At 43.6% G+C, this 20,950-nt stretch overlaps 1 protein-coding gene across 1 annotated transcript in view; it reads left to right on the top strand.

Moving 5' to 3' along the window:
• Positions 1 to 20,950, top strand: part of CIT (citron rho-interacting serine/threonine kinase) — a 196,755-nt gene that overhangs the window by 72,759 nt on the left and 103,046 nt on the right. The window contains exon 10 of the mRNA XM_023204554.2: positions 5,291 to 5,474. Coding sequence (XP_023060322.1) covers positions 5,291 to 5,474 — 184 coding nt within the window. The remainder of the gene's footprint in view (positions 1 to 5,290; positions 5,475 to 20,950) is intronic.

Raw genomic sequence — 20,950 nt, 5'->3', positions numbered from 1 at the left:
TTGAGGTGTTAGTGGGCTATGCTGAAAAATCAAAATCAAAGGTGGGAATGAGGCAGCTGGAGCTCAAAGGAGCATGTTAGAAGGAGTCCCAGGAGGACAAATCCATTCGGTTTTTCTTTCCTTGTTTTTTCCACATATTTTTGAGGATGATAATTTTTTCTTTTTCCCCCAAAAGCTTTTAATGAATATTAGGATTAAAAAAGAGAGAGAGAGAGAGAATTTATAGAAGAGAAATTATCTACAGCTCCTAAAATAGCTCTTTGTTTCTGAAAGCCTTGATTCTGCTATCAGTCTTATAACTGGAAAAAAAAAACAAAAAACAACCTCAGGAAGTTACTTGTATATTTAGCCTGTGCCACTAAGGAGACTGTGTTCTGATGTTACCTCAAACAGGCTGATTTATTTAAAAAAAAAAAAAAAAAAAAAAAATATATATATATATATATATATGGAAATGTTTTTTTCTCTTTTTTTAGTGGCTTTTCCCAGTGAACAATAGCTCTTACTATGTGATTTCTTATTTGTCGTTAGTGAATGTGGTGGGTATGTGGCAGCGGCGGGAGCTGATGATTTCATAATACTGTATCAGAAATGATTAGTGTAGGTACTCATTAACATATTTCTCAGACAGAGCAATCTCAACTTTTAAAACCTCTTCATTTAATTCAAACATCAAGTACCCTGTTTGTGGCCTGTGTTATGTTAGTGCTTTCTTTACAAGACCTTTTTTTTTTGCCATTCAATTATATATTTGCTTAGCAAATATTCAGTGTGCACCTACTATGTACCTGGCACTGTGCTGCGTACTGAGGAGCCATGTGTACCTCCATCAGCATAGACTCAAGATCAATATGATTTTGGTGAACTAAAAATACCTTTATTGAAGCAAAAAAAAAAAAAATCACACTTTGTAAGGATCAAAAAAGAGACATTTTATATAAGGTACAAGAAATAGAAGAATTATATCCCCAAGATATATGTGATCACATACTTGTTAGTTTTTGGATGTGACCAGATTTTACACAATCCTTAAAAAATGCAGCATCCAGATTTTAAAGTAGTTCTCTAATTTCTCTTTCTGTGCCCCTATTAGATGTGTATTGGATCTTCTCATTCTGTCTTTGTCTTCTGACCTCTCATGTTTTCCATCTCTTTGTCTCTGTGTGTTGCATTGTATACAAATGCTTCTTGAACTGTGGTGTGCCCATGAATCACCTGGGGACCTCGTTAGAATGTAGGTTCTGATTCCGTGGGTATGGGGCAGGGCCTGGGATTCTTAAAGAATTAAATTCTAACCAGCTCCTGAGTGATGGTGATAATGCCAGTGTATAGACCATAGCTTAAGTATCAAGCTTCTATGTGATTCCCTCAGATCTAACTGCTAGTTCATTAAGTTTCTCTTCAGCTGTATCTAGTCTGCTATTTAACACATTCAGTGAACTTTTAACCTTAAATTCAAGAACAAAATAAATAAAACATTTATTTATGGAAGTTCAGTTTGGTTCCTTTCAAATGTACCTGGTTCTTTTTCAAAGTGTCATGTTCTTTGATTAGAATTTCTACTAATTTACCTTGATAATAAAATTGTATTTTATGGCTCATTTTAGATTGTTCTTTTATCTGCAGTTTTTGGAGGGCTAATTCTCCCCATTTCTTGTATCTGTTGTTGCACCCGTAAAGTGTAGTTGTTGATTTTTACTTTTTAATTGTGAATTTATTTCTGGTAGGGATTGGAAGGAGGGTGTTGGGGTGGGGCCGGGGGCGGGGAGAAAATCCTGTGTGCCCTGGATTGCAAAAATGCACCTACAAGTTGTTCTCCACTTGTATCTGCCAGTGCTCCAAGGGCTCAGTGATCCTGGACCAGTATTCATGTTCATTTCTTGAACTGTAACAGGATACTATAAATGTGGACACTCTACTTGAGGTTACTGTTTCTTCCTATCTGCTTTATTTCTTTCCCAATGAAGGGACCTGGACAAGGGTAAACATCCTTATCACTTTCTGGAGGGCAGAATATTTCCAGTTTCCCCACTTCTTTCTGGCTTAAGGCTGTGGCTTTTTCCTCTGCCTGAATATGGCCCTAAGAAGCCCGTCTTTTTTTTTTTGTGGAGACAGAGTCTCATTGTGTCACCCAGGCTGGAGTGCAGTGGCCGGATCTCAGCTCATTGCAAGCTCTGCCTCCCGGGTTTATGCCATTCTCCTGCCTCAGCCTCCCGAGTAGCTGGGACTACAGGCGCCCGCCACCACGCCCGGCTAGTTTTTTGTATTTTTTTTGTTTTTAATAGAGACGGGGTTTCACCGTGTTAGCCAGGATAGTCTTGATCTCCTGACCTCGTGATCCACCCGTCTCGGTCTCCCAAAGTGCTGGGATTACAGGCTTGAGCCACCGCGCCCGGCCAGAAGCCCTTCTTTTCAAACTTTCCTGTTGTACTTGACTGACTAGCTGTCTAGAGGTTTATATCCCTAGCTTTTAATCTTTGCTGTGAATATCTTACCTGTTACCAGCTAGTATATTTCACATTGACTTCTCTTTCCTTTTTTTTTTTTTTTTTTGAGACAGAGTTTTGCTCTTGTTCCCCAGGCTGGAGTGCAATGGCACGATCTCGACTCACTGCAACCTCCACCTCCCAGGTTCAAGCGATTCTCCTGCCTCAGTCTCCCAAGTAGCTGGGACTACAGGCATGCGCCACGTCTGGCTAATTTTTTTGTATTTTTAGTAGAGATGGGGTTTCACCATGTTGGCCATGCTGGCCTTGAACTCCTGACCTCAGGTGATCCACCTGCCTCACCCTCCCAAGGTGCTGGGATTACAGGCATGAGCCACTGTGCCCAGCCTATTTCTTCTTCCTTTTAACTTGAAGATTATCTGCCCCCTTTTCTAATCTCAACCACATTAAGCTAGCTTTGAGCATGGCAAGAGTTTTATAGACAAACCTTATTTTATAGTACAGGATTTCAGAATCATAATTATTTCACTGAGGGTGGCTTTTACCCTCCATTAGTTATACTTCTCACTCAGAAATCGAATTCTATTTTGGTCTCCTAAAGATAAATTAGAATATAATGGAAAGGAATTAAAGTTCTACTAGGAATTAAATGATATTAACACAAACATCCACATGAATGTGTCTCTGCCCTGCGCAGGGAAGAAGAACATTCAATACAGATTCTGCTGTATCTCACTAGCCTTCAAGAACTACAGGTTCTGTCCTAAACATGCAGCTCCTGTGAGCAGTAGCAATAATAGCAGGTCATCTTTGTGGAGTGATTATTGTATGCTAAGAACTGTGCTAAACACTTGATATGGATTATTTTATTTAAACTTCCTAATAGTCCATTGAAATAGATATTGCCATGTTGAAAACTGAGGTTCAGAGAGGTTAAGTGACTTACCCAGAATCCCACAACTAGTAAATGGTGGAGCTTGGATTTGAACTCAGATGCCAGAACAATTGCCATTAACCACTTTGCTTCCATATTAGTATCATCTGCAAATCTCTCTCCATAAATCTCCTCAGTCTTTATCTCAGTTTCCTTATTTCAGGAAGGAAAACTTCTCTTTTTGATCCTTATGAAATACAATTTCCATTAAAACTTTTTTTTGCTATTAAAAAATGTACTGGGTAATTGAAATCAGATTGGATTTGAGCCTATGTTGTTGGAAGTATACATGCGATGTGCGCTGAAGAAAAATTCAATCTAATTTTTCTTTCCATCAGCTAATTTTTAAAGTATTAAGTAAGTAGATTCTGACACTAACAGGGAAGATTTAAATTCTCTTGAGAGGCTGGAGGTGTTAAATAATTTTCTAGTAGTGCACATTTTACATCTTAAATCTTCCTCACTCTCCCACCTCATCTCAATGTACCTGAAGCTCTGAGAATGTTCTTTTGCACTTCTCAGGAACAGCCAGACCTCTGGCTTCATCTCCTTTTCCCTCCACATCCCTTCCCTGCTCCAATTACTTCCCAGCGCCACTTCGGATGTTGTTGTCATCGGGGAACTTTGGAAACAGCCAGATTTTTTGGAGTCTGTAAGCAGAAAACAGACTGCTTGCTGCTCATATCTGGCACCCAGCTTTGTCCAGAAAACGAGGAGTTAAAAAGAAGTCTGGGCTGTGAAGGGCTGTGACAACTGTCCTAGGGGGAGCTCTAGCGAGCCCTGGCGGGCAGTGACTCATGCTGCTCTGTCACTGGGATCAGCACTGGCCCCTGGCACGCAGGCGGCAGCCAGGTGGGGTTACAGCCAGAGCACGCACGCACGGAGCCGGGAGCATGCACCCTGCACTGCGGGGGATGTGATGCTCGGCTCTCCAACTCGCCTGGCTGGCCCGCCACGGACGCCTCAGCCCGCAACCATGGTAACGCTTCTGGCTGGGGACACCCCCGGGAGCCCACCGCGATGGGCAGCCTCCTGGTGACTGATGGACGAGTGTCCACCTCCCTGACCGAGAGCGCTTAGTAGGTCGGCAGGAAGTGGAGAGGATGTAACACGCCCCCAGCCGGGAGCGAAGCCCTTAAGGAGGTAGGAGCCGCATACGTCCATCCGTGCATTCCCACCGTCAGCGCGCAGGGGTGCTGTAGATCACCGGTAGGAACTTTATTTGGCTGGTGCTTTATTATGCTGATTAAACTGCAGTGGATTTGATGGGCATGATTGCACTGGGGAAGAGGCATAATGAACTAAAAAAAAAAAAAAAAAAAAAAAAAAAGTGGTTAATAAGATCTCGGAGTCGACTTGTCCGGGTATGAATGAAGTAGACTGCAGTGGTATCCTAACAGGAGTTCCAGAACCTCACACATCCCTTTTCCTGGTCCTTCCTGTTATCCCGGTTAATCCCCAAAATGTAGAAGTTCCATCTTATTTCAACAATTAGTGCTAATCGTTAGTAATTTAGACCTGTCTGGAGGAGTGAATCCATAGGTTTAGGTCACCTAGCATCCCGGCACTAGCCAGCAGCTGCTCTGTAGGAGCCTTCTGGAAACAGCAGGAAGGAGCAGCTTCCCCAGGAGTTCCCCAAGTGCTTTCGTTGGCCCAAGTGACCTGTTTGAGTTTGCTCTTCAGTTTACCCTAGGCGGGAAGGCAGCCTGTCTGCGGGTTGGTGGCCATGTTGGCAGAGAAGGGGTTAATCTCTTGTTGCTGTAGGAGCCGAGGTGGCGAGCTAGATTGAAAGCAGGCGCTGCAGTGCCATCGCCAGCGCCGAAGGAGTAAGACGATCTTCTCCGCAACAGTGTTGAATCCGGCTGAAATTTTTTTCCTCCCCCCTCCTTTCTTGTTTTTCTTTAACCAGCTCCTCCCCCCTTCGTTCCCACCCTCAAGTCTGACGATGACACCTCCAATTTTGATGAACCAGAGAAGAATTCGTGGGTTTCATCCTCTCCGTGCCAGCTGAGCCCCTCAGGTTTCTCGGGTGAAGAACTGCCGTTTGTGGGGTTTTCGTACAGCAAGGCACTGGGGATTCTTGGTAGATCTGAGTAAGTGAACATTTGACTTTCTAAGGGGCCCTGCATTGATGCAAGGCTTTTGGAGCCAAAGGTGGTGGTGGGGGGTGGGGAAATAGGTGGGGGGGAGTGCGGTGGAGGGAAGCTGCTAGTCGCCTGCATTGGGAAAGCAGTCTACCTGTTAGGGCTTTGCGGGGGTAGCCTGTTAATATTCTCATTTTGCAGTGTGTAAGGTACCTGTTCCTGTCTGTGGTATCATAATTGTCAATTGGGTACTTTGGGTTAGTTTTCCAATCTTTGGTCTTCTTTAGAGGGGAGACAGTGCGAGATTTCCAGCAGTGCAGATCCCCAGTCAAAGGAGAAATGTGCTGGAGTTAAGATGAGCTGCCCATCTATCTAACCATCTATGTATCTGTCTCTCAAGTGGGTGGATGGGGGTTGCTATCTTGGCTGTATCGAAAGAATCCTAAAAACCTTGTCTCATAAGCTAGAGGTTTCCTGATGGGTTTAACTGAGCTGCAAGTGGCTGAACCAGAGCTCTAGCAGAGAGATGGTGCTCGGCTCCTCTCCAAGTATGCTGCAAGATCAGGGATCTGGCAGCTGAGCCTCTCTGAGCTGGTAGAGCGCTGGCGGCCAGAGAAAGCCCCGTTACTGTGAGCCACCAGGAGGGAGTGTGATGTAGCCGAGTCATTGATTCGCAGAAACTGGGCTTCATAGGGGGAAAAAACCAGGAGACTAGAAAATTGAATATCACTGTAAACCTCTTGACCTGGTAGGTCTTTCTCCATTCTCATAAAAGCTGTTGAAAAATGCATTAACATAGCACTTGGAATTAGAGGGTCCAGGCTTCCAGGAGCCTCCTGGAATTTCTGTAAAATGCAGTAGCTTCTGTGGATGTGGGAGGTCAGTATCTTGCCTCATTCTCTCATGATACAATGACATTCTGTTTTCAGAGGAGTGAGTTCCCCAGAAGATCTGGGACTGGTGGTATTATTCCTCAGCCACCCTGGTCCCTGCACTTTCAGGTTCTCAGAGGGTAATGTTGGGTTAGTTGCTGCCCACTTAGGAGATGAGCAGAATTTGATATTCTTCTTGGCAGCATCTTTCCCTCCTTGTGGTATTTGTAGCTTAGATATTGATTTATAGGGATGTTATGTTGGTTCCTGGATGGTGTCTCCCCATGGGTGCTATTTTGACAGTAACATTCCTAAAAAGATTTCAGAGTATTGTGGGGAATTGGGCATTTGATATGAAATAAGGTCGTGGGCTGTGGTTGAATGTGAGAGAGGTTTTTATGTTGCAAGATGTTGAAGTGGTCTTTCTTGATCCCCTCCCTGGGAGCTGGGTTTCAAATTCGGGTTGGATTTTGGTAGTGGCTCCACAACCCCAAAGCAATCTGGATGGTGGTGGTAGAGGCAGAGAACTAACTAGCTGTTGAATGTGCCATCAGATGGGTTTGAAATGGCTCAGCAGGATTGGGAGGTTTTGCCATTGGCATCAAAGAGCAGGGCAGAAGTGGAGGCCTGATGTTGAAGGATGCATGGTTAGTGGGCAGCATAACCTTGACACACGCAGCACACTGAAGGTCACACATCAGACTGGAAGGACATGTGTGGAGAGTTCTAGTTCTGGTTAGTAATGGGCTGGCTGGGTCAGAATGCAAGCTTGCTTTGGGTATTAGTCAGTGATCTGAAAGGCCAGGGAGGATTCGAGGGAGTTAGATTTCAGGGGAAAAGGCAGAATGATGTGGGAGATCTTAGGCATTGCGATTAATCTGAAGCAGTGTATGATTAATTGCTTATTTTTCGGGAAGACTCGAATGACATCTTTCTGTTTCTCACAGAAAGCTCAGTTTAGGGAGCTCTCTGACAGGGACGTCACAGTATTAAGGCTGAGGCACTCGATAAATATTTGTTGATTTAATTTACTCATGGTCTTTTCCTCCAGAAGTGTTTATATTGCTTATTGTATTTGAAGATGTGCTTTCTCACCTCTGGTAGTTTAAACTATATCCTTAGAGTACAAAATGAGCTGCTGTTCCTGACCCAAGGGAATGTTTAATAAGATTCTTATTTCACAAAAGGTCCATGCAAATAAAACTGTGTATTTCTTATTTGGACGATGGCATCAGAGTATTCCTATTGTTGGGGAACTTTAATGTTTTTTCAAAGCTTGGCAACGGGGTTGGAATCTGAAAAATTTGCTTTCATCTTGCGTCTTGTTATGTGATGTTGCTATTGGACTTGGCTACTCTGTTGTCGGCAGCCCTGTGGGTGATACCTACAAGCATCATTTTAGAAATTCATCCACCTGTTGGATGTAGATGACCCTGGACATATCAGATTGTAATTAATTAGAAATCTAATAAAAGAGAGGCAGTGATGAAATTACTTAGCAGCTCCTGCAGTTTTATTGACAACATTTACTTGGAGACAGGGGGAGACATTTTCTGGGGGTACCACCTTTGCCGCCAGCGACCCTGTGTTTCTTCCTGAGTTTCTTTTTCTTTTCTCACCGTTTTCAGCATCACAGGTTTTTATTTACACACATTGATTACCTGTACTGTTACTCATTCCTCACACCACTGAGGAAATTGCAGATGCTGCTGTACTGTGCTAGGTAAATTGACCTCAGATTTGTTCCCAATGAATTGAATGAAATGTTCAGAGGTGGAGCTGAATGAACGAGGAGTTTTCGTGGAGAAATTGGCAGTGAGAATGATTTAAATTCTGTGATAACTCCTCATTTTTTAGGATCCTTATTTTGGGACCCCAGACTATTTTTAAGCCATTGAGTACATCATTATTTTAGGCTGAGCAAGAATCTCGATGACAGCATTTCAATGGCTGAGGCGTAGTGGGAGTTCCTTACAGCTTGAGTTGGTGGGAGCCAGAGAGTTTCTAGAGAACTAGGTTTGGTTGTCTTTGGAGTGGGGTTATGGTGAAGTTAGTCTTGGAGAGTGAGTATCTGTCTGGTGCCTCGTTTCCTTTTTAACCAGCAAGAACCCAAACCGAATCCCCAAACACTGAATGCCTGGCTGTTGCTCTAAGCCTTTCTTTGCTTGAACTTGACAATAGTAAGGTAGTAACAGGAAACAGCATGTTAAAGTTTTAAAAATAAAAAGATCTCAGCTCTCTTCCTTCCCCTGTTAGCAAGGAGTACATTTCTTTAGGTTTTTCCTTCTAGATTGAGGCACTGCCTCATTTAAGTTCTTGGTGAAGCCGTGCATTTCTGCAAACCATAAGTATAAACTCTAAAACAGGGGTGTCCAATCTTTTGGCTTCCCTGGGCCACGCTGGAAGAAGAGCCACACATAAAATACACTAACGATAGCTGATGAACTAAAAAAAAAAAAAAAAAAAAAAAACTCATAATGTTTTAAGAAAGCTTACAAACTTGTAAATTTTGAGCCACATTAAAAGCCATCCTGGGCTGCATGCAGCCCCTGGGCCCATGGGTTGGATAAGCTTGCTGTAGAAGGTAAAAATCATTTGGTTTTATGTTTTTGTTTTAAACATGCTGGTTGTATGCTTTTGGAAGAGTTGGAGAACATTGAGGGTAATGGGATCCTGATGGAGCTGGAATTTGTGGAAAGATGGTGTCTGGGCAGGCTGTTTTTAGGAAGCGGCGCTCTCTTCCTTTTGATTCAGGGATTTTTCCTTTCTTTTTGGGTGGTTCTGAAAACACAGTGATGGATCCAGCCATTCAGACACCGTGGAGGAAGGAAGAGTGGCTGTTGCCGTTGCTTCCCAAATTTTCGGAGAACCAGTTTTTGGTGTCTCTTCCTCGCTCTATTGGGGCTTCTCTGCATGTCAGTTTCCTCAACTGTGAAGTGGACTGACAGTGATACGTTTCTTACAGGACTTTTTGGGGGATGAATGAAATACGTAAAACACTTGGTCTAGTACCTAGCACATGAAACCTTGATAAACGTTCACTGTTGTTATTTTTGTTATTATTAATACACTAGTCCATGTATGTATACTGCCCTTCTATACACACCATGAGAATATGGAAAGGACTCAGCAATGATTAGGTAGTCCAAAGTCATACCAGATTGGAAACCAAGCTTCCCAGGCCTTGGGACTTTTCTGCTAGAGACACTTCACCGTTCTGACCAACTACAAAGGGTTAATATGGAGTTGCCAAATACCTGTTGGTAAAAGGTGGTTGTTGGGGAGGAGTGGATTGGGGAACAGAATTAGAAGGTCCAGTCCCAGCATGGGTACCTTCCGATCAAGTTGAACAAGTCAGAGCAGGTTATGTTGAAACAATTGAGAGAAAGCAAAGCAAACACCATTGCAGCAGAATATCATGGTACAAAGTAGACATCTTTGGGAGTTAAGAGAGTAAGGCAAAATCCAATGAGGGACACTTAATGAGTAATGCCAGTTCACAGTGCTTGTTAAATTACTGATTTATTGGCAATGAAGATCATTGCTGGTCTTCCTTGGAATGTCTGTCCATTCTCCCAGGTAGACTGTGTCTCAAGGCAAGGCTGGGTCTTATTCATCCTGGTTTTCCTGGAGCAGTAAATATGTATGCTGGGACTGGGCTTATAAGCATACTAATGGAAAGTAAAATATTTGGGTTGGCTTTTTAAAAAGACAGTGGATTTGGATCAGTGGAGAGGAAGGTAGGGGGAATTTCAGGTGGGCAGAGTGCCAAAAACAGCCCATCTTTACAGGGCACCAACTCCGTACTAGGCTCTGTTCCAACCACTTTACACAGATTAACTCATTTAAATTCCACAACCAGCCCAAGAGGAGGGTACCATCATTATTCTCATTTTACATGTGAGGAAACTGAGGCGTGGTGAGATCAAGCAACTTGCCTAAAGTTATGTAGCTTTAAGTGACTTAGCTGAGATTTGAACCCTGTGGGTATAAACACCACAGATGGGAAAAGTTAGGAAATTTGTGTAGGGTACCCAGGCTCATGTGCTTGTCAGAAGCAGAAGCCATTTATGAAGAATCACGAATGATGAGGTTGGGGTAGGGTGTAATGGGAGCTGACAGGCAGGTCTAAATGCTGGGATTCATTTTCAGTCTCTGTGAGTTTATTGAGTAGGTAGACTGTATAGCTCTTAGATTTCTCAGATTTTTTCCTCTTTTCATTTAGAGACTTTTATCTGGTGTGTGTGTGTGCCGCACACATACATAAACCCACGTGTATATACTCTTTCCCTGAATGTTCTTATTTGCTAAAGCTTAAGCTCGGGAAAGAGAGGAAACTGCACTGACCTTACTCTCCACCATATCTTCAGGCTGATCATACACAAGTTGCTTAATAAGCATTTGGTTAATCCATCTAAATCATTTTTGTGGCTGCAACTCTCATTTTGTTGATGACTCTACCATTTATGTCTATTTACATCTACATTTTGTACTTTTGTTTGCCTTCCATCTATCCTGGGATGGCTGGTTCCAGTGGAAGACAGCCTGAACTCTCCTATCAGTCCTGTTTCCTTTTTATGAAATACTTGGAGACTGGAGGATCTTCCCTTAAAAAGTGTTTTCCTTTCTACATCCAGCCAAAGGCTCTTGGTCCTTGTGTTTGCTACCTAGATCACTATTGGAAAGAGTCTTGCCTGCAATTTGATTTTTTAAATAGCAGCAGTAACAGAGTCTTCTCTGGTACACGAAGGCATGCATCTGCTGTATTTCCCAAACAAGTTCAAAAACCTTAACTAGCTTCTGCCCATGGTTATTGCTGTCAAGTGCCTTGTTTTGTTCCCATCCCATCATTTTCTGGATTAGATGTTTAACATTCGCCTCTGTGTGTTGTGTTGGATTTTCTCCTCTCCTCTTGCTCATTCAATTTCTTCTTTCTCTTAGTCAAGCACAGCTTGTTCTCCTACTTGCCTTATTCTGTTCTCTATTTAGACTGTGCGTGCCTGCCTTGCAGCCCTGGCAGGACCATTCCACCGCCTTCTCATTTGTCTTAAAGATACCTTGAGGAAATCTAATCCAGACGTTCCTAGCCCAGTCCTGAAGATTAGGCTCCAGAAGATCTGTCAAGTGTGTTTTTTGCTGGCCTACACATACTAATTTGCATGGTTGCCTGGGATCCCTTAAGAAGACAGTCATTGACTAAATGGCGCTACATGTTCCCAAGCTCTGTGCCAGTCTGGCAACTTTTCCTTTGCCTACGTGAATTTCTCCCAGTTCTCTTTGCTTTGCTTGCTGTTCATCTCCCGACCTCTCTCCGACAGACTTCCTGAAAGAAGAGCCTGCGCTCAACACCTCTTTTTTCCACCTCTATTTTCCATTCAACAATACTGAAATGACTGTCTCAGAAGCCGTTGATTGTACCTAACCACCAAATCTGGTGATTTCCATCTCACCACGTGTTACCATTAATTACTACATTTCTTCGGGACAACCTTCTACTTTCTTCTCTTCTGTATTATGGACACTTGGTTTCCCTCCTACCTCTCTGTCATTCTCACTCTTTTGTGGCTGCCATCAGGCTCTTGCAATGTATGCACCATCCCCTCAAGTTCCATCCTCAGTTCTCTTTCTAGTTGGTTCTTGGTGATCTCATTCAGTTCCTTGACTTTAGTTCTAACCCCCTTTGGCCTCCTCCCATCGTACACTGTATTCCTCATCACCAGGATGTTTTACCAGTTTCTCACCATCCCATCCTCTGTTCCCTTCCTACATAGACAGACCCACTCGCTCCCTCAGTAAGCCACTAGGTGCTAGTTTTGGCTTCCTCATTTTATGTAAGAAACTACCACCTTCCCTACCCTTCTAGGCAAGAAAGCTGAGTCATCGTAAATTCTTTTCTGCCTCCCCCGCCATCCCATCAGTTGCCAATTTCTCCAAGTGGTGCCTCTAGGATGACACTTGCGTCCATGCCCATCTTTCTGTCCTCACTGACACCCATCATGGACTCTTGCTTGGACTATTGCAGTAGCCTCCTCACTGATTCCCTTGCCTCTGGTTTTCCTGGCTGTAATCCATTCTCCACAAAGGATGGAATTCTTCCAAAGCATAGGTTGGATGATGTCATTCGCCGGCTTACACCTTCAACAGCATCCCAGTGTGCTCAGAATTAATGGCTGCTCCTGAACTTGGTATTCAGTCCTGGTATGCCAGGACCCCAGCCTGCCCTCTCATTTGTGTCTCCTTCTTGTCGCCTACTGAATCACATCAATAGTGTTGTCTGGCCAAGCTGTTCAAGGCTCATTAAGGACAGGACCAGGTCTTCCTTCTTTTGCCTGAAACAGTGCCTTGCCCCTGGCAGGTCTTCAGTGAAGATTTGTTGAATTGAATTAGACTAAAATGGCCAGGGATTATACCAATTCCTTCTGCACAGTTTAGACAACTGCTAATGGAACCTGTTTTCTGTAGAGCACTTCTTGTATTCCCAGAACTATGTGAGCACTTTATGTGCATTAGCTCATTAAATCCTCACAATCTCACTGTAACTCTACGAGGTAGCTGGTATTATCCCCATTTTACAAATGAAGACACTGACTCAGGAAGGTTAGATTTTTTTCCTGAGGTTCTGAAGGTAGAAACAAATCTAAGACTTGGAGCAATATCTGGTTGCCTCTAGACCACTGTACTACCTATCCTGCCTCTAAGAGTCATGACTTTGCTAGATTATGGAGGAATTATGGACTTGTCTAATAATAAAGGTGAAAGAATTGGTTTCACTGAGAATCTACTCTTCCAGATACTATTCTGAGCGCCTGACAAGCATTCTCATGTAGCCCCAGCAATAATGCATTATTTTACAGATAAAGAAAATGATGATCATGACGCTTGGGTTACTTCTTAGGTTCACTCAGCTCACACCTGGCAGAGGGTGGTCAACTTTTCCAAGTTTTAACTTATTTATTTATTCATTCATTCATCATTCATTCATTCATTCATTCATTCATTCTGAGACAGAGTCTCATTCTGTTGCCCATGCTGGAGTACAGTGGCACAATCGGCTTACTGCAACCTCGTCTCCCAGGTTCAAGCAATTCTTGTGCCTGAGCCTACTGTGTAGCTGGGATTACAGTTGCCTGCCACGACTCCCAGCTAATTTTTTTTTGTATTTTTAGTAGAGGCCAGGTTTCATCATGTTGGCCAGGCCTGTCTTGAACTCCTGACCTCAAGTGATCCGCCGGCTTCGCCCTCCCAAAGTGTTGGGATTACAGGTGTGAACCACCATGCCTGGCTCAGCTTTTAACTTTAGAGCTGATATAAACATGCTTATTTTTTTGGGACTGACTATAGCATACCTGTTCAAAGTCCAGGCTTTGGAATCAGATAGACATGGGCTCAACTCTGGGTTTCACCCCTTGCTTGTTGTGTAAATGAGACATTTAACTGCTTTCAGCCACAATTCCCTCATCTGTAAAGTGGAAGGTGTAAGGTCACCTATCTGATAGGTTTGCCATGGGGACACGAAGCGCACTTAGTGTTGGTGCCATGAGCAGAGTGAGTGTTCTTTTCATATTTGTTACTGTTATTTAGGTCTGAGGACGGGTATGGGGTGCTTTTATTTCTCTCTTTCTCCCTGCTTCCACCTTACAAAGACATCTTGCTGGTTTCTGCCCATTGAGAGAATCCAGCTCCACGTGGGGGGCCTGACAGATGTCCTAATATCTCCATCCAGTTTTTTACTCTGAATAGAGTCTGTGATGTATCACTTAAACCTGCACTTTCTATAAAATGCTCTCCAGGCTTCTGGTAGGATCCAGTGCCAGTGGGAAGTGTGCATGTTCCCAGCCTAGATGTCACATGCTCCCACCCACCCTGGAAGCACTTGGGTATCCCCTGGGTGGGTAAGTCTGTGTGTCATTGTGACATTCCTGTCTCAGAACCAATGCTGGGCGTCTCTACTGCAGGTGCTGGAAAGCTTTTTCATGCCAGCATACATGCAGCACACTTCTCATTTTGGATTCCTTTATCCCACCGTGACCTTTAAACTGGCTGCATGGGGGCACAGAAGTACTGGCACACCATTCATTCATTCATTCGTTCATTCATTCATCCATCCATTCATTCACTCAACAAATATATTGTTCTAGTCCTTAAGGCACAACTCTGAGCAAGACAGGTAAGGTCTTTACTCTCAAGAAGCTAGCATTTGGTGGGGAGAAACAAAGGAGAAATAACTACTGTGCACACGTGAGGCCAATTGCAGACGGTGGTCAGGGCTCTGAAGGAATCTGAACTGGGATTGGGACTGCCTGGGGGTGGCCACTTTAGACTGGGTCCCCAAGGAAAGGTTCTCTGAGCTGAGCGTGAGTATTTATTCAAGAAGGTTGAGTTGCATCCCAAGGTAACACAGCTTTTAAGCCCACACTGAGCAGCTCTGAGGTCCTAGAGGCTGTTTGAGAAGCTGGGATATAGCACTGACTATGCAACAAAAATCCCTGTCTTCGTGGAGCTTACATGATGGGGCAGATTCACATTCATTCCTTCGTTCATTCATTCATTCATTCATTCATTCATTCATTCATTCATTCATTCATTCATTCATTCGGCTGTATGAGAGCCTACTATGTGCCAAGCACTTTCTAGGCACTGGAGAAGTAACAGTGAATGCAAAGAAGCAAGCATCCCTTCCCACACGGAGTGCATTCTTTCAGAATGTCAGTAAGGAGTCGGTTAGCAGAAATAAGTGGGAAGAGTACTCCGGAGAGAGGAAAAAAGGACAAAGGCCCTGAGGCTGCCACTAACCTATGGGTGCTCAGTGAACAGAGGGCATGTTTGGGTAGGGGGAACTTAAGGATACACAAGGAATGTGGTCTGAGTTGAGGTCATCAGGGCCTTTAGGTTTGGACTTTGCTCTAAATTGCACTGAGTAGGAAACTTTTGCAGGATTTTGAATAGGGACATGGAATATCTGGGTCTTATTTCACAAAGGGTGCCTCTGACCATTGTGTGGAGGGTGGATAGTGAGGGACAAGAGTTGGATCCAGGGAGGTAAGTGTGGTTATTGTAGTCATCCAGGCGAGAGGCAATGAAATTAACCTGCAAAGTGAGGCACTGGCTTAGAGGTGGGAACTGAATTAAAAATCATGGGAGTAGCTATTGTTTTATTAATAGCATGATTTTTGATAAATGATTCCAGAGCTACATATTAATCATTTCAAAGCAAATGCTCTAATTTAACTAGAGACCACTGCTGGTTGTGTGTGTGAGTGCATGTGTGTGTATGGATATGAGTATGTGTGGTGTGTGTCAGTATATATGTGTGTGTGTGTGTGGTGTATATATATAAATATATTGTGTGTGTGTGTGTGTGTGTGTGTGTGTGGGTTGGGGGGTGCCCCAAAGCTAGACAGACTCTGACTGTCTTTAGGAGAATAGTGTTTTTGATATTTCCAGGTGTTCCTGATGGGCACCATTGTGTAATTTATTTTATTTTTATTTTATTTTTGAGGTGGAGTCTCCCTCTGTCGCCCAGGCTGGAGTGCAGTGGCGCGATCTTGGCTCACTGCAACCTCCGCCTCCCAGGTTCAAGCAATTCTCCTGCCTCAGGCTCCTGAGTAGCTAGGACTACAGGCCTGTGCCACCACACCCGGCCACCGTTGTGTATTTTTAAGTGTGCTTATAAAATTAGTTCAGTAGGCCGGGCGCGGTGGCTCAAGCCTGTAATCCCAGCACTTTGGGAGGCTGAGGCGGGCGGATCATGAGGTCAGGAGATTGAGACCATCCTGGCTAACACGGTGAAACCCCGTCTCTACTAAAAAAACAAAAAATTAGCCGGGCGTGGTGGCGGGCGCCTGTAGTCCCAGCTACTCGGAGGCTAAGGCGGGAGAATGGCGTGAACCCGGGAGGCGGAGCTTGCAGTGAGCCGAGATGGCGCCACTGCACTCCAGCCTGGGCAACACAGCCAGACTCCGTCTCAAAAAAAAAAAAAAAAAAAAAAATTAGTTCAGAGGCCAGATGCAGTGGCCCATGCCTGTAATCCCAGCACTTTGGGAGGCCGAGGCGGGTGGATCATGAGGTCAGGAGACCAAGACTATGCTTGCCAATGTGTGTTGAAACCCCGTCTCTACTAAAAATACAAAAAAAATTAGTTGGGTGTGGTGGCGGTCACCTGCAGTCCCAACTACTCTGGAGGCTGAGGCAGGAGAATTGCTTGAACCTGGGAGGCAGAGGTTTCAGTGAGTCGAGATCGCACCACTGCACTCTAGCCTGGCGACAGAGCAAGACTCCATCTCAAAATAAATAAATAAATAAATAAATAAATAAATAAATAAATAAATAAATAAATAAAATAAGTTCACAAATTTCAGAATACTCAATCTTAAAAGCCAGTATATTTTCGGAAACAGAATGCTGATGAGTTTTCTACTTTTTGCAGTGTATTACATCTTGCAGTTGCATGTATTTTTAGTGCTGTTGGTCAGCACTGAAGGTGGGGCCCTCAGCTGAGCTAATTTGGAGTCCCCTCATTTTAGCTTCAAGTTCCTATCCTTGGTTATCCCAAGAACATCTGGGATTTGTGATCTGATGTGTTATCTGTGGTTTGGTGGTGTATTTTGCAGGCATAGGGTCCTATTCCTAAGGGAATAAATGGATGGCTTGACGCTTAAGCACGAACTTAATCATCACGGTAGTGATTAGAGAGTATTCAACACATATACTTGCTTGTAGGATGGAGTACACATTGTATTCTCTTTTGATATGCAATATTCTATTCATAGCCCTATGAAGTGATTTTTTTTTTTTAACAAAGTTATATGGATTATTTACAGGCATATCATTGGGAAAACTGCATTTTATCATGTTCACTTAAATGTTGAGGTTACATGTAAAGCAATTTTTAGGTCACATCTAATACATTTTAAGAAAACATGTCTTCCTGTTATAGCGGTAATGACCAAGTCCACTCTTTCTTCTGTGTCATATACCATTAGCCCTATTAATACTCTTTGGGCTTCTATAATTATAAAGCAGATGTGTATATCAGGAAGAGATGTTGATTTCAGAGTAAATTTTTCTAGAAAATAGAAGCTGGAAAAAAAGGAAAACCCAAACTTGGCTTCGTGCTCGAAGAGACAGCACTGCTGTGTGTGGGCGGGTGGCTGCGTGCACCCGCTGCTCAGAAGTGCCTTTTCTCTCCATGGGGATAACTGGCTGTGTATCCGAGATGTGGCCAGGAGTAGGCAAGCAACGTGTGGGCAGGCTGCATGTTCTTTTATTAGCATCTTCATTGTACTGCATCTTGTCGAGCCCAGAGCATGAACCGCCCTGGGTTTCTAATGTCTACCCTGCTTCCCACCTAATTACTCCCCTGAACCCTAAAGTGAGGGAGGGAGAGTTGCTCTTGTGGGGTGAGCTTTTCGTGGGGTGGCTGTGAACCAACCTGGCATGTGGATGTTCTTGGGTACCCAGAGCTGTCCTGGGCTCAGGCTTGGAGTCAGCTTCTTAGCACTGAGTGCAGCCAGTCATGGATGGAGGTCACTGTGTCTCACATGTTCCATTCTCCCTTTCCTCCATGACCTTGCCCCTCTGAGCCTCTGTAGCACTTTTCTTGAGTGTGTCCAAGGCCATCTTGCCAAGAAGTAGCAGAACTGGGATTTGAAACCATGACTGTTCGGTGACAGAGCCTTAGCTTTGAACTGGGGTTCTACTGCCTGGCACCCCTGCACAAATCATGGTAACGTGGTAGGAGGCAAGCCCCTCCTTAGTGCCATTAATAACACCCATCTTATAGGATTGTGTGGAGGACTCAGTGAAGTAATCCGTGAAGCACTAAACACGTGCCTGACACAGAGTACGTGCTCAATACTTGTACTGACGACAAAGGTCGTGGCATTAATTCTCTCTCCTAGATTGTTCCTTCCTTGAGGACAGAAATTGTGGCTTCCTTAATAGTGTCTACAGCAGAGTTTCTCAACTTGGCACTATTGACATTTTGGGCTGGATAATTCTTGTTGTGGGAGCTGTCCTGTGGATTGTAGAATGTTGAGCAGCATCTCTGGCCTCTACCCACTACATACTAATAGCACCCATAGTCATGAAAATAAAATGTCTAGACATTGCCAAATTGCGCCGGTTGAGAACCACTGGTCTGCAGGTATCTCTCATGGGGATCACAGGGCTTTTATATTCTCTTCTCTGTCTCTCCCTCTCTATGTGTGTGTCTCTCTCTCACACACACACGCTCAGAGAAGGTGGTTAAAACAAATTTGTTGAAGTTTGAGAATTTTGAGAACAAAGGAAAAATTTTGGAAGACATTTTAATGAACAGGTAGACTCTGTCCCATTCCAGGGTCAACAGAACTTCATAATTAGATAGTTTCTTTACTGCATCCCTGCACCCCATTGCCCATTGTTTTAGAGTTCCAACCAGTTAGAGGATTTTTCTTGCAAACTTTCCTTAAAGCAGTGATAGTATCAGCTCTTTAAATAATACTACGCTTGATGAAGTGGTACTTTTCGGGATAATTTTAGACCAGCAGACTTGCTGCTTGAAGGGGACAGGGCTATATTTGGTAATAATATATATGTGATAATATGTATGTAATATTATTATAATGTAATATGCAATAATATTTGGTGTATCTGGTGGCTCTCAGGCCAGTCTTTGATCGAACCTCTCAAGCTGTGATTTACATTATGGTCAATGTTAACATAATGCAATTATCGGCAATCACTTGCAGTTGCTTTGAAAGTCAGAAGGATGGCTAATAAAAATCTTAGAAAACAGGCCGGGCATGGTGGCTCACGCCTGTAATCCCAACGCTTTGGGAGGCCGAGGCGGGTGGATCACGAGGTCAGGAGAACAAGACCATCCTGGCCAACATGGTGAAACCCTGTCTGTACTAGAATACAAAAAAAAAAAAAAGTTACCCGGCGTGGTGGCGCGCGCCTGTAGTCCCGGCTACTTGGGAGCTGAGGCAGAGGAATTGCTTGAATCTGGGAGGTGGAGGTTGCAGTGAGCCGAGATCGTGCCACTGCACTCCAGCGTGGTAACGGAGTGAGACTCCGTCTCAAAAAAAAAGAGAAAGAAAAAAAGAAAAGAAAATCTTAGAAAAAGAAGAAAATAAATCGTAATATTTCAGAATATTTGTTGGGGAGGATATATGTGCTCAAGAAATACATACTGAGAACTTACCATTGATGCTAGAGATTGAATTGCCCCATGTCTACATGAAAAATGAATAGTTTATAAACATTTTAAATTGAGCCATGTCTCTCTGTAGTATATTTCTTTTATAGAAATTCATGGAAATGGTATATTTTAACTGAATTATTAACATTGGGGGCAATAGGGTTTAATCATTATCTGATACCTGTATGTTGTTTTGAAATTCGTAGCCCACCACCATTAATTTCAAAATTGAGTTCTTACTCAAAGAGTGACGAAAAGGCACCAGTACCAAATGGTCTGGCTAAAATGCCACATGGAACTAAATGCTGGGGTTGGTCATACAATGAGTTTTAAGTGGCTAGACCCTAAATCAGAAGCACTTTCTTCTAATTAGCACCGTGGTTCTTAATCCTGTCTATACATTACAATCACTCAGTAGCTTAATACAAATGGTGCTTCCCGGGGCCACACTCCAAATTTGTCTGACTCTCTGATTTAATTGGTCTGAATGGGGCCTACACATCTGGTATTTTTTAAAAGGTCTCCAAGCGATTCTAATGTGTACCTCCATTGAGGACCAGGGAAGGTGTAGGAAGCCTGATAACCTTTACTCTCCAGCCTCATCCTCCAATCACATGATTGTTTATGGGATTGTTGCTGCACACCCAGCTTAGTCATAGCATTCTTACTCTAGCTTTTTTTTAGATGTGATTTTTATTTATTCTTTAAAAAAAAAAAAGATTTCTTTAGCACCTTTATTCTGAAGAGCTCTTAATTGCTGTACTTAGAACTTCTAAACAGTGAGCATTTGTCAAACATAGAATAGCAGAATGAAGGGGTTGGACCTGGGGTGAGGAGGGCTATCTCATGGTCTCCTTCGAGTGCCGGAGGGTGGGGGCACGTCTCCTCGCTTCTGGGCCCACTGATAACTGACCTAAAAGTGCTTTTCTTTTTTTTTGGTCGGGGGTGAAAAAACAATCTGTTTTGTACCCACAGCAGTGCACTTTAAACAGGAAGCCCCACTGGGGCCAGCCTTCTATGTGTCATTAAGTTTTTCAAGCCACATCCTACTTATCATCATGCACCCATGTCATCGTTCTTTTAAAAGGGTGCCAGTTGTGTGCTTCAGCACAAGGAGCTATGGCCTGTGTTGTCATCCCTGACGCATGTCGTGTGTGTGACTTCGTGACATGTGAATGACTTTTGATCTCTGAAGGATCAGGAACCCAGTCTGTGGATCTTCATTCCCTCGCTGGGTGGTTTGGGTCTTGTTCTCTAGCCCACCCACCCAGATATGATTACAAATAAAGGAAAGAGCAAAGGAATTTTCCTCAAGGCCATGTCAAGCATTTCATCTTATATGAAAAAGAAAGAGAGAGAGAGAGAGAGTGTGTGTGTGTGTGTATGTGTGTGTGTGTGTGTGTATGTATGTGTTGGCTAGATTTAGGTAG

This window comes from Piliocolobus tephrosceles, chromosome 10, assembly GCF_002776525.5.
Source record: "Piliocolobus tephrosceles isolate RC106 chromosome 10, ASM277652v3, whole genome shotgun sequence".
Taxonomy (NCBI): Eukaryota; Metazoa; Chordata; class Mammalia; order Primates; family Cercopithecidae; genus Piliocolobus; species Piliocolobus tephrosceles.
This window is presented reverse-complemented; position numbering and strand designations above follow the sequence as displayed.